Below are 15,020 nucleotides of genomic sequence, written 5' to 3' on the forward strand. Positions count from 1 at the left end.
GTGGAAGGGATAGCACACATTAAAGTGGAGGTAGAGATGATGTTGGGTGGGTGGACTTTATATGGATGAAGATTTTTATGGTGCCATGAGAGAGGTTGAAGTGAGTGTCTAGGAAGGTGACACACTGAGTTGAAGAAAATCAAGTGAAAGGATGGAAGGAAGGTATTAAAGGCTGCTAAAAGTAAGGAAAGAATATCATGCTCCTGGGTACACATAATGAAGATGCCACTGATGAACCTGAAATGAATAAGGTGGCTGAGGATCTTCAGTAGTAAAGAAAATTTCCTCTAGATGATGTATACAAAGACCGACATATTAGGGAGCATACCAGTGCCTATGGGTACGACATGGATTTATTTGTTTATTTTCCCCACGAAGGAGAGCTGGTTCTGGCTAATTATAGAGTTGGCCAGCAGTACAAATAATTAGACAGTGAAGTGGGAGAGGTAGTGTTTAATGACAAGAAGTTCATAGACATAGGAGGATGCTGGTGAATGGCCGGAACTGGGGGAGGCGGAGGGAGGCAAGGGGGGGGGGGGGGGGGTGTTGACAGTGAGAAGCAAGGATCCAGGTGGTAAAGGAATGGGAGTGGTGGACAGGTGACAAAGGAAGTGGTTCATGTCCTTGATATAGGAAGTTAGAATACAGGCATTGGGTTGGAGGTGTTCTTCAACTATGGCCAAGATTTTTTTGGTGGGAACACAGTAAGCAGTTACAATGGGATGGTTCGGTTTATGGAGTTTGAGAAACACATAGAAGATATGTAGGTCTGCAGAGATATTATGCTTATGCTACAAGATGTCAGAAGCACAAGATGCATATTAAGGTTAAAGTGCGCTGTGTTCACAGTGCAACATGAGTGGCAAAAACATATTGGTAAACACAATCATCTCCATGTTAGTGTGGTAATGAGCAATGATGGTAGTTCAGGCTGTAGTGTTGGTGCCAGTTGATGTGCCTACAAGCTGCTGTGACTTTTCCTGGTGCATAAATAGTAGTTAGGATGAGAAAAGAGATGACTGCAGAGTTGAAGTTCTGGAATGGGTCTAGGACTTTCAGTAGCAATCAAAGATTATGCTGGACTTCTAGGATGGATTCATTATGGCAGCACTTGCAGCTTGAAGAATCTGACAATGGGCATATGCTTTCTGTCACAGAACCACTGCCGTCAGCATGACAGTAGAGCCTTTGACTGCAGCGAGAATGATCAAATCTGGTCTGTTCCAAGATGATGGGTGACTGCTTTCTCCTCCACCCAGAGGTTTGCGTTCTTTGGGAGAGACCTAGGGAAGGAAGGTGAGGAGGTTTGAGGTTAGGAATTACTGAAATGTAACTAGGGATCAGTTGTGTGGCAGTGAAGGAGGGCCACAGCTGGATAGAACAATCATCTGAGAGAGATAAGGTTTAATGTTAGCATTTGGTCAGTTTAAATTGCCGGGGTTGGTGGCAAAAAAGTGTTTTCATTGTAGAGATTTGGTAAATGAAGAATAGAGCTTTGATCAGTCTAACATGGTTTGATTTGAGCATGCAACTAAATGTGTGACCTTCAGAAAGGACTGAAACTGGTACTGTGGTTCTCAGTTAAAACATTTCAATGGTGTTCTGCATTTGTTTGTGTTTTGTGTTTTTGGGGATGTTGGGAGGAAGTTTTAGGTGACGTGAAGGTGGAGTAGCTCAGCAAAGTATACCTTTCACCTGGGCTTTGACAACCTCTCATCATTCCCTGAAGTGAGGAACACCATTCCCGCATCTAGAAAAGTGGTATTCCCACCCAGTCTGCAAAATATCCTTGCCCATTTTTATGATATGCCTACTTCCCACCCTTTGTTACATGGGTCATATTACTGTGGAAGAGTCAGATAAAACACCTCATATGCACACCCTCAGAACATCCATCTCATCAGTCATATCCCATCCTGTCAAATGCAGGACAATTTGTGAAAGCATTTGGATCATATACCAACTTGTCCACAGACTTTTATGTGAGCATGATCATCATCCTTCTGAGTGAATGTCCACCACTAAGCTATGGACAAAAGCAATGTAGACTAAGCAGTGCCAAAATGTGCAGCTGACTACAATATGCTCAACTAAAATAGCTACTTCACAACCCCCAACCCTCCCCCTATCAGTTCCAGTTTCCCTGATTTTCTTACAAAACATCCTGTAGTTATCCTGGCTTCAGTCTCTGCCAGTACCTGTCCCACAAGTCTCGATCCCCATCCTCATGCCTCCTACTTCACTTTATTAATCATCATCTCCATGACTGTAAAAGTTATTATGGGTTCTATCCCCCTCTTCCCATCCCTCACACTTAACCAAATCTTCAATTTCATCATGTGCCACACCCAACTCTCCATGCCTCTGTTGTCAGAGCAAGCTCCCTGCTGCCACACTCATATCCCATTCCCCTGTTGACTCTGCCTCCTCGTCTCCCTGCCACTGCCCTTCCTTGCTCCCCTCACCCATTACAGTTGATGTAATCCCTCATCTCCAGCCAGCTGCAGTGTTGTGGGTTACCTTTCCCTCTTTCCATTATTTTTACCACAGTCTGACTTGTCAGTTGTAGCAAGCAGATGGCCTAACATTTATTAGGTAATCTAACATACAATAATAAACACTTTTTAGATTTTTTTCTTTTTGTCATTCCTCTCCATGCCTCTTAATGTCAAAGATCTACAAAAATTTGGAGGTATAAGAGAAAATACATACTGCCATGCTTTTCTGTCATTTAAGTAAAAATAAGTTTTCTAGAAAGAAATTTTTAAATTTCATAAGGTTTGATTATATAAAAATTCACCTCATCCTGTTAGACTGTACGTACCTTGTTGAAGATTTTCCTGATGAAGTTTTCATCTGACAAATCTAATATTCTGACTGAACCAGAATTGGCAATTACATTATAGGAAATATCTTTTACAATAACTGAGACATTCGCCAATATGTCAACTTGACCATGTTGATGATCATACACATTGAATTGCAAGGTGTATCTGTGGAAAAGATAAAAGGTTATATCTAGGAAATAATTATTTTTAGTACAATATTACACTTTCGGCATTTAATTGTCTAGAAAAATTTAAGACAAGTGCAAGTAAAACTTGAAATCTTAGTACAGAAAATTTACAGGTTGATGGAGCTCTGAAGTTCATGTTCACAGAAATTGAGAGTGAGAGAGAGTGGTTGAAAAGAAAGTGAGCACATTTTTCATGTTACACATTGAGAGGCAGTCAAAATGTTTGAGCTGGATGATGTCCCACATTTTCAGATAAATGTAGCATGTAAAAAGTACATATAATCAAGCATCATAACATTAAATAATACATTTTTGCTCTCAGTTTAAGACAGGCTGTAGAGCACAATGTAGGAAAATTTAGTAAATAACACTTGTTTGCAATTAGTATTACTATTGAAAAAAATATAGAAATCAACTGAACTCACTTAACAGGGGACAGGCAATGGACCTGATAGTAAACCAACATGACTCTGCATAGAGCAAGTGAAAGAAATTTGCGTCTGTTCAAACAGCCATCTAATGCAGATTACTGCAGCAGCAAAGAGTTCCAAGTAGTTAAGAAAAATGTACAGATCATTCCCATTTTCAAGAAGGGCCATAGAACAGACATACAAAGCTATAGGCCTATATTGCTGGTGTCAGTTTGTTATAAGACTTTGAAACACAGTCTATGTCTGCGTATTATGACCTTTTTGAAGACTGAAAATCTCCTCTGTAAGAGTCAGTATGAATCTCATGAACAATGATTGAATGAAACTCATGCCACTTAGTTTGTTCATGAGATCTTGAACATGATAATGACCAGTGCCTGAGTTGCTGCCAGGGTTTTTGATTTCTGAATGATGTTGTCTAATGAACAATATATGTGTTTACAGAACATCAGACTAGCTTTGTGGTAGGGTTGAAGAGTGCCTAGCAAATAGGATGCAGTATGTCACTTTTAACACAGAGAAATCTTCAGATGTAAAAGTAACTTTGGGCATATCTCAGGTAATTAATTATAGCACCATAACTGTTCACAATATACATAAACGGTATAGCAGATAATATTGACACCAGAAGTTCCGTGAGGCTGTTTGCAAGTTGATGCCATTGTGTATAAAGAAGCTAAAACATTAGAAAAGTGAAGGAAAATGTAGGAAGACCTGCAGAGAATTAACCCTTGGTGTGGGGGTTGGGAGTTGATCCTTAACATAAAAATGTATCATGTTCTGCATAAATAGGTGGAAAGGCCTGTTGTTATATGATAACACAATTGCCAAATAGTCACTGGAAGTAGTTGAATCCAAGTACTTGGGAGTATGTGTATAGAGTGATTTAAAATGGAACACTCACGTAAAACTAATTGTGGTAAAGGTAGACACCAGACAGATTAAATGGAAGAATCCCCAGGAAGATCCAGGCATTCTTATAGGGCGGGATTACTAGTAGTTGGGAGCTCCAATGTAGGTGCATAATGCCACCCCTCAGGAAGGAGGATGTGTGTATTTTTTGTTCATACCACGGAAAGTCATTCCAGATGTGGAGTGGCTCTTTCTGGATGCCATGTAGAGCACAGGGGATAGCCAACTGCAGGTGGTGGCTCATGTTGGTGCTAATGATGTGTATTGTATTGTACTGTAAGAGAAAGTCTTTGGTTTCTGGTGGCTATCTGAAATGATAAAGATTGTCAGTGTTGCGAAAGAACCAGAGCTGCAAGTGCTAATAGAGAGCACTGAAGCTTGTAATGGGACACCCTTTCTAGCATTATTTTTTTTTATATAGAAGTAGCTGATACCAGGATTAATCTCAAATCTCGTACAGGTGAACATTCTTGGTTGTTTCACTGAAAGAATTTCATACGATTTTGGATATGATGTATTATATTTCAGACTACAATGTGTAAAAAGAAATAATTTGTTAGTACTCTGTATGTGCAGTTAAAACTACTCTTCTTTTAGAAACATTTGAAATTACAAAATTTCTGGCATATTTAAAATTCGTATTATTAACTGCACAATCTAATGCCAATTATTAAATTTATTTCTGGATTCATTTATAAAATAATGACATATTTTAGCAAAGATTACTCTTTTGTCAAGAAAGTTTGTAAACTCTTTGGAATACTGAGAGTACCACAGAATGTAGGGAGTAATGGACATGCGTGCCTCTGATGGAGACGGATGTTTTTATATGATCAACACTAACAATGTAATTTGGAACATTAAGTGGAAATTGTCACATTATTAAATACCATACCGTTTTTTACAAAGAATAAAATTCAAGAAATATACAGGCAAATCTTCATCAGTTATTTGGTCATTAGGAACCCACAACATTAAATCAAAATTTCAGCTGCAAGACTGTACCCTAGATGCAAGGCTTGGAGCCAACAACAAAAGAAAATGAAGATAAGTAAACAATTTTTCTTCTGTATATCTTACATCTCTCAAAGCTTTTGCAAATAATGAAGAGACTAAGAGAAATTTAATGGCGATATGTGGGAGGGTAAGATTACAAGCTTAAATCATTATAGGTCCTGAAAGCTGGTTAAAGCCAGAGATAAGTTCTGCTGGAACTTTTACAAAAGATCTGCAGGAGTTCTGAAAGGATAGGTTAAATACAGTTGGTGGTGGTGTGTTTCTTGCTGTTAGAAGTGGTTTATCTTGTAGCAACACTGAAGATGATAGTTACTGTGAGGTACTAAGGGTATGGGTTATACTTGACAACCACAATAAATTAGTAATTTATTCCTTTTACAGACTCCTCAGTTCAGCTAATACAGTTGCTAAAAGGTTCAAAGAAACTTTTAGTATCATATCAAATAGGTACCCCATTCATACAGTTGTAGTTGGTGTGACTCCAATCTACCCTTGATATATTAGCAAAAATACATGTTCAGAACCAGTGCCAGGCACAAACCATCATCTGAAATTGTACTAAGTGCTTTCTCTGAAAATATGTTTGAGTAATTAGTTCAGGAGCTCACTCAAAGCATAAATAGTTATGAAAATATACTTGACCTCTTAGCAAAAAATTATTCTGAGTACACAGGGAGCATCATGATGGATAAAAGGATTAGTGGACATAAGACTGTTGTAGTGAGACTGAATACCACAACATCCAAACCCACAAAATATAAGCACAAAATACATCTATTTAGAAAATCAGAAAAAAATTTGCTTGACGCTTTCCTGAGAGATGGTCTCCAATCCTTACAAACTATGTAAGCATTGACCAGACCTAGCTTGAATTCAGGGAAATAGCATTGACAGCAATTGAAAGATTTATACCACATAAATTAATAGCAGATGGAACTGAAACTCCATGATATGCATAACAGGTCAAAACATTGTTGTAGAAGCAACAAAAAAGTGTGCCAAATGTAAAAGAATTCAAAATCCCCAATATTGGCAAAGTTTAACCAGAGCTTGAAATTTAGCAGTAGTTTCCAAAACGAAACTCTGTCTCGAAATCAAAAGAGATTCTGGCCATATGTAAAGTACACCAGTGACAAGACTCAGACAACAACTTCACTGCACAGTAGGACAGCACCACTAAAACAGAGTTACAAAATATGGTTTTCCAAAATACCTTCATCAACGAAGAGAAAATAAATATTTCTGAATTTGAATCTAGGGCAGCTGTCCACATATGTTACATAGAATGAGATATCCTTGGTGCAGCGAAGCAACTCATATCACTTAATTAAGGCAAATCTTCTGGTCCAGCTTGTATATTAATTAGGCACCTTTCAATGAATGCTAATCTAATAGCTCCATGCTCAGAAATAACATACAACTGCTTGCTCAACAAAAGATCTGTACCTAAGGACAGGGAAGTTGCATGGGTCACATCAAGACTCAAGAAAGGAAATGGGAATAATCCACTGAATTGCAGACCCACACCACTGGTATCGATTTGCAGGAGGATTTTGGAATGTATACTGTGTTCAAACATTATCAATTACCTCAAAGAAAATGGATTCAGAAAATATTGTTCTTGTGCAACACATCTAGTTCTTTATTCTCATGACATAATGAATTCTATTGATAAGGGATCTCAAATTGATTATATATTTCTAGGTTTCAATACCATTCTTCACAAGTGGCTTCTAGTTAGACTGCTTGCCTATGGAGTACTGCCTCAGCTCCACAACTAGATTCATGATTTCCATCAGAAAATAACTGATGGAGAGTCATACAACAAAAGAGAAGTGATATCTGGAATTCCCCAGGTACCAGGTGTAGAAGTATGAAATCAGGATTTGATTCCAATAATTACACATATGTTGTTTGGAACTGATAAACAACATTTTATTCACAATAATTTCCATTGCTATTCACACATTTCTCCCACCTCTCCTGCAGGCTATGAATACCACACCAAAAAACGGTTCTTCTTTTGAGGCACCCATTTTCGTACATTTTCATAAGAATTGAAGCATTGTTCAATGACAGCGTGTCCCAGTGATGCAAATATGTGATAATCCGATGGAACCAAGTCTGGAGAAAAGCCACATGCCCTAGTATTTCCCAACTGAACACCTCGATTGTTTTCCTGACCCATTTTGCTGGGCTGATGAGGTGTTATCTTGGACAATATGGCTTTGTGTTGCCTTTTTCCATATTCTGGTCATTTTTCACGTAATGTTTGATTTAAATCAATCAATTGCTGTTGATAGTGATCAGTGTCAATGGTTTCACCAGATTTTAGCAGCTCATAATAGATGACTCCCTTCTGGTGCCACCAAATATGGAGCATTATCTTCTTTACAAATCGATTTGGTTGATGGTTTGCCTTGATTCACCTGTGATTTACAATGCTTAGGATTCTCAAAATATATCCATTTTTCATCACCTGTCATTATTTTATGGAGAAACAACTTTCTTTTGTATCTCATGAGCAGCGTTTCACAAGTTGTCTTTCAATCTGCTTGCTTCTTTCATTCAGTTCATGCGGAACTCATTTTCTACTTTCTACACCTTTCCCATAGCTTTCAACCAAAGAGAAACGGCTTCTATGTCACATTCAATTGTTCCACGAGTTCCTGTTGAGTTTGGGTATAATCTTCATCCAACAAGGCCTGCAATTCATTGTCTTTGAACTTATTTGATGGTTTCCTGCGCTCGTTGTTTCTCACAACAAAATCACCACTTTTGAATTTGTTGAGCCACTCAAAACACTTTGTTTCCCTAGAGTGCGTTCACTGAAAGCTATGACAAGCATTTGATGTGACTCTGCAGCAGTTTTCTTTGAACAATAACAGAAAACCAATGCTGTCCACAAATCGTAGTTCATAGCCACAGATATCAATGAACGGAACTTGGGTTACTGTGTGTTGACATTTGTTGTCAGCCATTAAAGGAAGCCGATGGCACTGCAGATGCAGTCTCATGGGACCTACACTGACAGCTTGCACCATCTATAGGGAAATAACGGTTTCATACTTCTACACCTGGTAAGTGTTATAGGCCTTGTGCTGTTCCTAATCTACATAAATGATTTAGGAGGTAATCTGAGCACTCCTTTTAGATTGTCTGAGAATGATGCTGTCAGTTATCATCTAGTAAAGTCATTGGGAGATCAAAACAAATTGCAAAATGATCTACACAAGATATATGGTATGTAAAAAGTGGCAATTGACCCTACATAATGAATAGTGTGAGGCCATCCACATGAGTACTAAGGGATCCTTTAAATTTTTGTTACACGATAAACCACACAAATTTAAAGGCTATCAAGGGATTGAAAATACAAACAACTTAAACTGAAATGATCAGTTGATAATGGGTGTGGGGAAGGCAAACCAAAGGCTGTGTTTTATTGGCAGAACACATAGAAGACAAATCGATGAAAGGTACTGCGTACACTATGCTTGTCCATCCTCTGCTATAGTACTGTTGTATGGTATGTCATCTTTACCAGAGAGGATTGATGGAGGACACTGAAAAAGTTCAAAGAAGGGCAGCTCAGTTTGTATTACTACGAAACAGGGGGAAAAAGCACCTTGGATGTGATACGTGAGTTGCAATGGCAGTCACTAAAATAAAGATGTTTTTCATTGCACTTTTCATGAAGTTTCAGTCACCAGCTTTCTCCTCTGAATGGGAAACTATTTTGTTGACACACACTGACATAAGTAGCAATGATCATCACAATAAAATAAGAGAAATCAGAACTTCCATGGAGAAATTCAAGTGTTCATTTTTCCTTCACTATTCAAAAGTGAAATGTTAGAAAATAGGCATTTAAGTGTGAATTGCAGAGTAGCCATGAAGATGTACATGTGAAGTGTAATTCACTCACAAAAGAAGTAGCATTCAAAATCCTTGTTTGACCAGTAATTTGATATTGCTCATCAGTCTGCGACTCTTAACAGATAAGACTGACAGATGATACTGAGAAAACTCAAAGAGTAACAGTGCCTTTCATTGCAGGGTCATTCAGTAAGTGCAAAAATGTTATGGAATGCTCATCCAACTCTGGTAGGAGAGATTGCAAGAGAAGTGTTATACACCACAGAGTGGTTTACAGTTAAAATTCTGGAATTATATGTCCCTAGATGAGCCAACCAATATATTACTTCACTGTATATACATATATTTTATTAAAAGACCATGAAGGCAAATCAGAGAGATTTGAGCTTGTGTGGAGGCTTACCAACAATTGCTCTTCCCACACACCCTTTGTGACTTGAACAGGATACGCATTTTGTGTAAAAACATTTTCTTTGAGGAAATATTCAAAACTAGGCTTTGTGGAAACCATGTGCACTCAGAAATCTGACCCCACTTATAATAGTTTGTTTCAGGATTGATTCACCTCATTTAAAAACTCTGTTTCTATACTATATATATCTATATACTTTAAGAATTTTGCACTTCAGGAAGTATTACTATTCAAAAATTTTGTGGTATAACTAAAATGCCATTGTTACTTTCTTGTAGACTTAATGTTCAAAAAATTGATACTTATTCAAGGAATATATTTTAGTTACTACAATATTCAAAATATAAAATTCGAGTTTCTAGAAAAATCTGGGTAGGCTGTGCTAGAACGCAGGAAGGGCAGTGCACACATAAAAGTCCACTCAGAAAAACAGTATGTTGCATAAAAGTCAAATAATACAGTGTTATTGGTTAATCAAAATAACTTCCTAACCCAATGTGTAACACATTACTTATAATTCTTCTCTTTTATGTTTTATTCAAAATGTAATAGCTCTGTATTTTAACATTTTGCAAAAAAAATTCCTATGTGTGTCCTGAAATTGGTACAATAATGGAATATATTATTTGCAACCTCATCACCATTAAACTGTTCTGAGACAATACATGGATATACTCAGTATTTACTAAAATAAACCTGTGGTCTAGGAGTAGTGTCTTTGACTAGTAAGCAAAATGTCCCTGGTCCCAGGTTCGAAGCCTGCCACCACTTAAACTATGATTAATAATCAGCACTGGCGGTCAAAAACTTCCTGCTTAAGAAGTCACCCTTATTCTGCTAATGCTGATGTCAAAGAGGGCGGAGTAGTGAACAGAGGTTCAGGGCACTCTCTTGTCCTTGGAGTGGGAAATTGCCCCTAAAGGCTGAAGAATTAGCAATGATCTATGGCATAAGGATGCAGAAGGCAATGGAAACCACTGCATTAAAGACACATAACTTGTATCCACATGGCATATGGCCTGTAATTGAAAATGATGATCTCTCCATTGGCAAAAGATTCCACAATAGTACCTCATTCAGATCTCTGGGAGGGACTGCCAAGGGGTAGGAGATCATGAGAAAAAGATTGAATGACCAACGACAGGATGACGTTCTATGAGTTGGGGTGTGGAATTTGGTAGGGAAGCTAGAAATTCTGAAAGGGGAAATGCAAAGGCCCGGTCTAGATATTGTGGGGATGAGTGAAGTGAAATGGAAAGAAGACAGGGATTTCTGGTCAGATGGGTACATGGTAATATCAACAGCAGCAGAAAATGGTATAACAGGAGCAGGATTCATAATGAATAGGAAGGTAGGGCAGAGAGTGTGTTACTGTGAACAGCTCAGTGATAGGTTTGTTCTTATCAGAATCGGCAGCAAACCAATGCTGACAATGATAGTTCAAGTATACATGACGACATCGCAAGCTGAGGAGAAGAGATAGAGAAAGTATATGAAGATATTGAAAGAGTTATGCAGTATGTAAAGGGAGAGGAAAATCTAATAGTCATGGAGGGCTGGAACACAGTTGTAGGGGAAGGAGTAGAAGAAAAAGTTACAGGAGAATATGGGCTTGGGACAAGGAATGAGAGAGGAGAAAGACTAATTGAGTTCTGTAATAAATTTCAGTTAGTAATAGTGAATACTCTCTTCAAGAATCACAATAGGAGGAGGTATACTTGGAAAAGGCTAGGTTACATGAGAAGATTTCAGTTAGATTACATCATGATTGGACAGAGACTCCGTAAGCAGATACTGGGTTGTAAGGCATACCTAGGAGCAGATATAGACTCAGATCACAATGTAGTAGTGATGAAGAGCAGGCTGAAGTTAATCTCTCAGGAAGAACCAATACGCAAAGAAGTGGGATGCAGAAGTACTCAGGAATGACAAGATACACTTGAAATTCTCTAAGGCTATGGATACAGGAATAAGGAATACCCCAGTAAGCAGTACAGTTGAAGAGGAATAGACATCTATAAAAAGGGCAACCATAGAAGTTGGAAAGGAAACCATAGGTACAAAGAAAATAACTGCAAAGAAACCACGGGCAACAGAAGAAATACTTCAGTTGATCAATGTAAGAAAGAAGTACAAAAATGTTTAGGGAAATTCAGGAATACAGAAATATAAGTCGCTGAGAAGTGAAAGAAATAGGAAGGTCAGGAAAGCTAAGATGAAATGGCTGCATGAAAAATGTGAAAATATCAAAAAAGAAATGACTGTTGGAAGAACTGATTCAGCATATAGGAAAATCAAAATGACCTTCAGCAAAATTAAAAGCATGGATGGTAATGTTAAGAGTGTAATGGTAATTCCAGTGTTAAATGCAGAAGGGAGAGTGGGTAGGTGGAAAGAGGACATCAAAGGTCTCTAACATGAGAAAGATTTGTCTGATGTGATAGAAGAAGAAACAGGAATTGATTTAGAAGAGACAGGGGATCCAGTATTAGAATCAGAATTTAAGACAGCTTTGCAGCGATAGATAACATTCAATCAGAATTTCTAAAATCATTGGGGGAAGTGGCAACAAAACGACTATTCACATTGGTATGTAGCATGTATGAGTCTAGCGACATACCATTTGGGTTTCGAAAAAATATCATCTACGCAACTCTGAAGACTGCAAGAGCTAAGAAGTGTGAGAATTATCACAAAATCAGCTTAACAGCTCAAGCATCCAAATTGCGGACAAGAATAATGTACAGTAGAATGGAAAAGAAAATCGAGGATGTGGTAGATGATGATCAGTTTGGCTTTATGAAAGGTAAAGGCACCAGAGAGGCTATTCTAACATTGCAGCTGATAACGGAAGCAAGACTAAAGAAAAATCAAGACACATTCATGGGATTTGTTGACCTGCAAAAAGCATTTGACAATGTCAAATGGTGCAAGATGTTTGAAATTCTGACAAAAATAGGGGTGAGCTGTAGGGAGACACAGATAATATACAATATGTACAAGAACAAAGAGGGAATATATGAGGGGATGACCAAGAATGAAGTGCTCTGATTAAAAAGGGTGTAAGATAGGGATGTAGTCTTACATCCATATTGTTCAATCTGTATATCAAAGAAGCAATGATGGAAATAAAAGAAGGGTTCAAGAGTGCAATTAAAATTCAAGATGGAAGAATATCAATGATATGATGCACTGATGACACTGCTATGCTGACTGAAAGTGAAGAAGAATTACATGATCTGCTGAATGGAATGAACAGTCTAATAAGGACAGAATATGAATTGAGAGTAAATCGAAGGAAGACAAAAGTAATGAGAAGTAGGAGAAATGAGAACAGCAGAAACTTAACACTGTGGGAAAACTAAACAGAAGAAAATTGAAGTATTTGAGATGTGGTGCTATAGATGAATGTTGAAAATTAGGTGGACTGATAAGGTAAGGAATGAGGAGGTTCTGTACAGAATTGGAGAGGAAAGGAATATCTGGAAAACACTGTCAAGGAGAAGGGACAGGACGATAGGACATCTGTTAAGACAACAGGTGATGACAAAGGCATTCATGGTAGGCTGCCAACTGATGGAAAAAAAACTACTACTACTCTCCATACAGGCACGTGCGCATGCACACACAAATAGAACTCGCATACACATGACCATAGTCTGTGTGTGTGTGTGTGTGTGTGTGTGTGTGTGTGTGTGTGTGTGTGTGCTATCTTTTTCTGATGAAGGCCTTTTTGGCCAAAAGCTTACTTTCTAACAGTCTTTTTTGTTGTGCCTATCTGAGTGTCAGTATCTCCACTATATGGTGAGTCACAACTAACCCTTTTCATAATATTGCCACATTCTATTCTGGTTTTTCTATAATTTCAAAGTATCATATTCATTATTTAAAATTGTTTAAGCACCTCTCAATTCTTCAACTGGACATGAAACAAAATAATGTTTCAACATGCCTGGAAGAAATGCTTTGGAAGAACAGGCTACAATGCTATATATTTTGTACAATATTCCAAAGTGTGATTTAGGCATGAGAAGTGGGTAAAGTAATAGGGTGGCCTATAACCAAATGACAAGATAATCAAAACCTTGTTTTACAAATTTTAACAGTCTGTCACCACTGTAAGGTAAAAAGGTAAATTTGTGCATTTAAAATAAATAATGTCATCATTTTCCCTACAAGCTGCCTGATTCTTCAAAATTCCAGTTGAAAATATAAAAGCTGCCTCTGTCAAAATGTGCATAGTAATAATATTAATAATAATAATAATAATAATTTATTCAACATTGAATGATTCATTGCATATGCACAAAAACAGGTTACAATACTTGACACATAACACAATACTATATACTTCTGAATGTGTCATTGATTAACAAAATGATAAGACTACAAAGAAAATGGCTTGCTTAACAGTATTTAAATATTTTTTTCAAAACATTTCTTATTCTGCATGTAAGTATGATATTCTTCTAATGTGTAAAAGGAATTTTGTAGCAGGAATTTCTTTAGTTGAATTTTAAGCTTCATTGTGGGAAGGGTCATAACTGCCCTGGGTAGTGCATTGGATAATTTTAAACCTGCATATTGTTTACTATGATTAGCATACTAGTTTTTGTAAACAAACCATGGCATTATCCCTTAACATTTTTCTCCTCAGATGATTCTTATAGCAATTTTCTGAAGTAGCAATAGCTTATTTTGATTTGCTTTGGTTGTTGCTCCCCAAATTTCTATTTCATTATTCAGCTGAGAGTAAAATAAAGCATTGGATGTAGACTTTAGGACAATGGTGTCTTTGAAGAACTTGCTAATCACATTAACTGCAAATATATTCTTAGACAATGTGCATGCTAGAGTGTCAACATGTGTGCCCCATTTCAGATTGTTTTGAACTGTTAAACCGAGGAACTTTTTGCTAAACTCTTTTTTTACTAATCCAATGCCTATTTATAGTTTAATTTCATCATTAAAACCACTCCAATGCCTACGTATAGTTGAATTTCACCATTAAAACTACTCTTGTTGATCTCCATGAGACATGTTTTACTGGTGTTTACATTTAAGTGGCTTTCATTGTAAAGTATTGAACAATTTCATTTATCACATTATTATAATGGGTCTTTATTTCATTAAATGATTCCTTTTTACACAAGACAGGCATATCATCTTCATACAGAACTACTTAGTAACTCTGAGTGCAATATTCTATGTCATTTACATAAATGAAAAACAGAAGAGAACTCAGTACACAGCCCTGGGGCACTCCATATTTTGGAATACTGATTTTGGATTTGTGAACACCACTTTCAGTTTTAAGCAGTGCAAACTGTTTTTGGTTACTAACGTAGGACTT

The 15,020-nt window shown here is 37.3% G+C and overlaps 1 protein-coding gene across 1 annotated transcript in view; it reads right to left on the minus strand.

Annotated features, from left to right (window-relative positions):
- The window catches only part of LOC126092653 (neural-cadherin-like), a 314,704-nt gene that overhangs the window by 210,575 nt on the left and 89,109 nt on the right, over nt 1-15,020 (minus strand). The window contains exon 12 of the mRNA XM_049908375.1: nt 2,825-2,993. Within this exon, the coding sequence (XP_049764332.1) occupies nt 2,825-2,993 (169 nt within the window). The remainder of the gene's footprint in view (nt 1-2,824; nt 2,994-15,020) is intronic.

Source organism: Schistocerca cancellata, chromosome 7 (genome assembly GCF_023864275.1).
Source record: "Schistocerca cancellata isolate TAMUIC-IGC-003103 chromosome 7, iqSchCanc2.1, whole genome shotgun sequence".
NCBI classification, from domain to species: Eukaryota; Metazoa; Arthropoda; class Insecta; order Orthoptera; family Acrididae; genus Schistocerca; species Schistocerca cancellata.